The sequence below is a fragment of the Portunus trituberculatus genome, chromosome 18, assembly GCF_017591435.1.
Source record: "Portunus trituberculatus isolate SZX2019 chromosome 18, ASM1759143v1, whole genome shotgun sequence".
In the NCBI taxonomy this organism is placed as follows: Eukaryota; Metazoa; Arthropoda; class Malacostraca; order Decapoda; family Portunidae; genus Portunus; species Portunus trituberculatus.
In genome coordinates, this window is record NC_059272.1 from 23,075,986 (window position 1) to 23,081,915 (window position 5,930).

Genomic DNA, 5,930 nt, shown 5'->3' on the forward strand with positions numbered 1-5,930 from the left:
ATTTCTAGATTTACTGTATTTTTGTGCATCCGTTAGCTGTTCCTTTTCCTTTTCTTTATCGTTGTCCTCATAAATTTCCTTAGAGATGGATTGTAGAGGCTCTATTGTGTCAGCGTTCCCTTCTTCTGAGTCTCTTCCACACTGCGACTCCGAGTCTCTTCCACACTGGGAACTACTGCAGGAATTCGACTCGTCATCTTGAAAGCTGTGGCGGGAAACACATTCTTGGATCAGTGTTTTTCTGGGTCGGTAGGTGCACGTGGAGGAGAACGACGAAGTGTAATGCAGGTCTGTCTTTGCCTTTCTCTCTGTGGGGCTAATTGGCCTCTTGATGTGTCTAAATTTGAGAGAAAACACCGACATACTGAAGTCGTTCTCCACTGATCCCTCATAGAAAGCCGTTGCCTCAGGACTCGCCTCTTTGTTCTTATTTTGATCCTTGGAGTCATTAGTCTCATCCTTTTGCCCTGATGGAAGCGGGTTTGCCTCGTCAGGAATCGCAGGTAAGGGCCTTTGATGGATTTTGATTGCCTTCAGATGAGAACTCTCAGAAGTTTTTGGTGATTCCTCAGTATTCGGATTCGTTCTTCCCATGACTGTATGAACATCATTATCACTTGAGTCACTCGTGTCAGAGTTGTTACCGTTCACTCGACTCACGTCAACCAGCGACATGAGAGAACTGGGAGAGTCTGAGGACTCGTGGGAAGCAGGAGAAGATGGAGGACGATCTCTGCTTTTTATTTCTACTTCATTATGTTCTTCCGTTGTTGAAAAGAAACTGGCTTCTGATCTCTTAGTGTAACGCCTGGGTTTGTTGTGGCAGTGACTTCCTTGATGGTTTTCTCCACTGGCCTCCCCGTCAAGCTCCGTCCAGTAGGGCGTCCTGCCGTACTTCGCATAGCACGATTTAATAACCTGGCCGCTGATCGCGAGGCCCACCACCTCAGCCTCGTCTACCACGTCAGGGAGGGTCGTGCCGGAGGTCTCAGGTAGCACTAGTGTCAGGATGGCCGCCAGCAGGCATCCCCCGGCCGAGACTAGCCATGGCACCGAGGGATATGTCATTTTAGCCTGCAAAAATATGGTCGAATTAAGATAGATAGACAGATAGAGATAAATATATATATATATATATATATATATATATATATATATATATATATATATATATATATATATATATATATATATATATATATATATATATATATATATATATATATATATATATATATATATATATAGATAGATAGATAGATAGATAGATAGATAGATAGATAGATAGATAGAGAGAGAGAGAGAGAGAGAGAGAGAGAGAGAGAGAGAGAGAGAGAGAGAGAGAGAGAGAGAGAGAGGCAGACTAAGGTATACTCACTAACCATAACAGTCATAAAGCTCGCCAAAATCTCCCCGATGGCTGCTTGGGCGGCACACAAACCCACAGCTGAGGCACGGGAGGTGGTGGGCGTGACCTCCACCGTCACAACACCCAGCCCAAGCCTCGCACAGCCAACAGTGAAGACGCCCACAAAGCGCAGTGCTGTAGCGAGAGACGTCACATCCATCCACGCCTCTGAAGATAGAAAAGACAAGCAGGATACAGACTCTTTTCTCAGTTTCCTTCAGAAGTTAAGTCCTGGTGAATGTTGCAGGCAAGCGGAAGTTGAGTCCATGACAAAGAAAGTGGAGAAAAAAAGATTTGGCGAGAGAGATCTGTAAGAGTTGGGGCAAGGACGAGGTGCAATAGGCATCGTGACAACCAAAATCTTTACAAGTGTGGTAACCTTGAAAAGTGAAAACGGTATGAACGCCCTTGCACCGACGCCGTCAGAAGTGCAGACACATACCAGAACGCGGGCAAAAAATAAAAAAAGAACTTGGTAATTTCACCCCCGCTACACAATGCACTTAAAGGACACACTTCCACCTCCTCACGATAGCCGCCCTGTGTCATCACCACACACTTGCCTGCTCGAATTGTGGCCAAGGAAGGGGTCTGCTGAAAAATGGAGCGTGAAATAGAGAAATCAAAGAGAATAAAAAAAAAAACCCAGAAACATATAACTCCAGAAAAAATAAGATAGAACACACGAAATAAAGGAAGAAATGGCACTGAAACTTAAGAAGAAATAAAGTATGAAATTTAGAGAGGAATAAAACGAGAAGATAAGAGAAAGATACAGAAGTCCACGAAAAAAGTGTTGATTTAGAAGAAGAAATAAAAACAAGAGAACAAAAGAAAGTAGGAAAAAGGCAAAGAAATCCCAGAAAACTTGTCGTCATTAGGAAAGAAGCTCCGGGCAACAAATTAAGTCTCCTCATACGACAAACAACTAACTCCTCGATACGTGCGTGTGGTGCCTCCTGCTGGTCTGTGTCTCGTGTCTCGTGTGTCCTGTGTCATCCATCTCAAGTGTCCGCTCCGCTACCGCCAGAATCTTAAATTAGCACTGGAGAGTAATTAACTTGGATAGAAAAACATTAATTATATCTTTCGCTTCCACATCCTCTCTCTCTCTCTCTCTCTCTCTCTCTCTCTCTCTCTCTCTCTCTCTCTCTCTCTCTCTCTCTCTCTCTCTCTCTCTCTCTCGCGACGACTTTCAACCTTTAGTGTGCAATATCATATTTTCAAACATTTTTGTTATGGCTTGTGCACGTCAACTTAATTTCCCTGAACACTTGATCTAATTCTGTTGCTATTTCGTGAAATTAAACTGATAATCATTATTGACACCATTTCTCACTCCCTTCCCCCTCTCTCCCCCCGCTCTCTCTCTCTCTCTCTCTCTCTCTCTCTCTCTCTCTCTCTCTCTCTCTCTCTCTCTCTCTCTCTCTCTCTCTCTCTCTCTCTCTCTCTCTCTCTCTCTCTCTCTCTCTCTCTCGTCTTCTTGCACTAATTACTTTTCCTTTACAATTAACTTATTTTCTATAGAGGTAATCATTATTGCATTTCCAGCAGTAATAGTAGCAGTAGTAGGTGGAAGTAGTGAGAGAGAGAGAGAGAGAGAGAGAGAGAGAGAGAGAGAGAGAGAGAGAGAGAGAGAGAGAGAGAGTAGTAAAAGAATTATGGACAATTGGTGAATTTACATAAAAAATAAATGTCGCACTTTTGTCAGTGTGTCGGTGAATGTGAGTACGTGTGATAACAGAAGCTCTATTTTTATGCTCCGCTCGTCAATGCTCGTCAATCTTTTTTATTCCTTGAGACGAACAATTTCTCTCTCAAGAAGGTTCACTTACTTACTGTATCCACTCACCAGTCTACCCACACCCGTTGAATGCTTATATTTTTCCCTGGTACGAGTAATAGAGTTCAGTGCTATTCTCGACGTCCTCGTTTTCTTTTAAGCTTTAGATATTGCCTTTTAAGACTCTTTTTGCCGATTATAGTTGATCCGCAATAAATTTACCACTCTTCTAGGAATTTAACTGATTATCTTGCTGATTAATCTTTAACACATACTGGTTAATTTCTTCTGAATTAAGATATGGATGTTTAGATGATTTTTTCCCGGCACTTTATATATTATCCCTCTATGATAATTGTGTTTAAAGCCTTATTTCTAAATAGTCATCCTTAATTTCTTCAGTACTGGGATAATTTTTTTACCGTGAGTTTTGGGTATGATTCGACGATTTTGTTGACATTAGGGAGATCAGAAGATTAATATCCAGAGTCTTCAATATTTCAATCCCCTCATAAGTTTCTGAAGCTGTATCAAATCACCATATAGTAAGCAGAATGAATATGAAAACGCGACATGGTACTGAAGAGGTTAGTCACAAATCTTATCTGATCCCCTCATAATAATCTTTGACACCTTGCTTTTAAGCCATCAAATCTTTAATCACGAATATCATACATTTTACATTCTATGAGTAACTAAATCCCTTTACCCATAACATCAATCTCAATATATCCTGAGTGGAACTACTAAATGTCTTCTATATAAAAGACACAATCTCTCAATCTTTTTATTATTTTTTATAGACAGCCGCGTGTATCCTCTCGCCTTACCGTTCACCAACTGCAGGACACACGCCACGGCGATGGCTAGGGCGGCACTGAGGAGAAGAGCCGCCACCAGAAAAGCTCGGCGATACAGCAGGGTGGTGAGGACAGCTGAAAAAACCACCGCCCCTGCCTCCACCCCTGCCTCTAGCGCTGCCCCGAGGTGACCCTGCCCCCCAAGTAGCGTCAGTTGCCATTCCTCCAAGCCCTCCACGTCTTCCGTTACCCGCAGCTCCTTCCGAAAGCCATTGTCAGCTAGGGACACCGCCAGCCTGCCGAAGGGACGTGGTGAGTGTTAGTTTGCTGTGTTTATTGGGGAAATACATTTATGAATTCATGTTCTGGTGTTAGGAGAGAAGATGGAAAACTGTATTGATTAGTTGTTTTGAACTTAGCGGTGTATGTGTGTGTGTGTGTGTGTGTGTGTGTGTGTGTGTGTGTGTGTGTGTGTGTGTGAGAGAGAGAGAGAGAGAGAGAGAGAGAGAGAGAGAGAGAGAGAGAGAGAGAGAGAGAGAGAGAGAGAGAGAAATGTCTCCAGTAGTGTTATCATTTACAAGACACGCTAAGATTCTCGTCACAGTTCTCAGAAACAACAATCTCATAGTTCAAAGGCAGACGTTAGTATATAAAATTGTAAGTGGCTCTTTTTCTTTTTCTTTTTCTTTTTTCTTTTTTCCTGCGAAGCTGTTGTTGTCTACAAGTTATCAGCAGAAGTATAGGAGTCGGGGAGTGAGGCAAGGAGGGAGGCAGGGAGACGGGAATAGCAGAGATGAGGGGTCAGTCAGGCTCTTCATCAAGTAAAATAGGCTCTGGCAAAAGAACTTGAAGAAAACGTTCAAATACCAACCTGTTTTTGCGAACCAGTTTGAGGGCAGTACTGACTATTAAACATGTACATTTTTTTTAATCTCCTCCATGACTTGTATCCACCAACGAGGGGGGGGGGGAATCCTTAGTTGTCTTTATCTTTGAATTCGGAGGCGTCCTTCTGAGGGTCTTGGAGTAAGTGAGTGGCCACGGCGCGAGGGAGTGAAAGGAGTGGCGTGTAGGTTACTAGAGCAGAGTCGGGTAAACTGGGAGGCTGGGTACAGGTGGGGGCGGCCCGGTTTAAGGAGATTGATACAGGTTGAGAGGGGTTTACGGGAGGTAGGCTGGGAGGGTAGGGGTGTGGTAAGGTGGGAGGAGAGGAGGAAGGAGATGGGATGTAAAGTGCGGTGGAGGAGGCAGTCTGGTGGTGAGATATCAAAGAAAGAAGAAACTGGCTCGTTTTTGCAAGTTTCTTTGTACGTGTATTTTTGCTTTCCGAAAGTAGGTCCCTTGTTGGTGATGGCGATACAGTTCTAGTCTCATTTTACTCTTAGATTATAAATAGACAGGTGATATTTTCCTTCATATTCTGTTTTGTCTTTAAAAAAATGACAATGATGAGCAAAATAAGCATCCACAACGTATATAAGAACACAAAGTATCATTGAGAGTTGCGTTACTATGACAGGAGTCCCCTCAGAGGGTGGACGTTATCTCACCACATGAACATGGTGACCAGGATGTGTGCGCGGAGGCGAGGGGTCCTAAAGAGCGTGATGAGGCTCTCCCAGGCAAGGTCGACGTAGACGTGAGCGGCAAGGTGGTCCATCTGGGCGTGAGCTGTGGGCGGGAGAGTGAGCAAGTTGTGGCGCGCCAGCTGACCCGCCACCTGCTTCGCCCTCCGCATCTTGCCCCTCGTCAGCAACCACCTCAGAGATTCCGGCACCATCCTGTGGGAGGAGGAGTGCTTGAGGGGCGCGGTGGAGAGACTGTCGGAATGACGCTTTTCGTAAAGTTGGTCAGTTTGTAAATTCTCTCTGTTATGACCACGAGTAGGTCAGGGAGAGGTTAGGTGCCAAAGGAGAGCAGAGAGTAGAGGATATTTAAT

At 44.0% G+C, this 5,930-nt stretch overlaps 1 protein-coding gene across 1 annotated transcript in view; it reads right to left on the minus strand.

The window, feature by feature from the left end:
- Positions 1-4,301, minus strand: part of LOC123505389 — a gene marked incomplete at its 5' end in the record, with an annotated part of 5,163 nt that extends 862 nt beyond the window's left edge. Inside the window, 3 exons of the mRNA XM_045256607.1 lie at positions 1-1,074; positions 1,383-1,576; positions 4,022-4,301. The exon at positions 1-1,074 is cut by the window's left edge and continues 862 nt beyond it. Coding sequence (XP_045112542.1) covers positions 1-1,074; positions 1,383-1,576; positions 4,022-4,301 — 1,548 coding nt within the window. The remainder of the gene's footprint in view (positions 1,075-1,382; positions 1,577-4,021) is intronic.
- Positions 4,302-5,930: the final 1,629 nt, after the last annotated feature.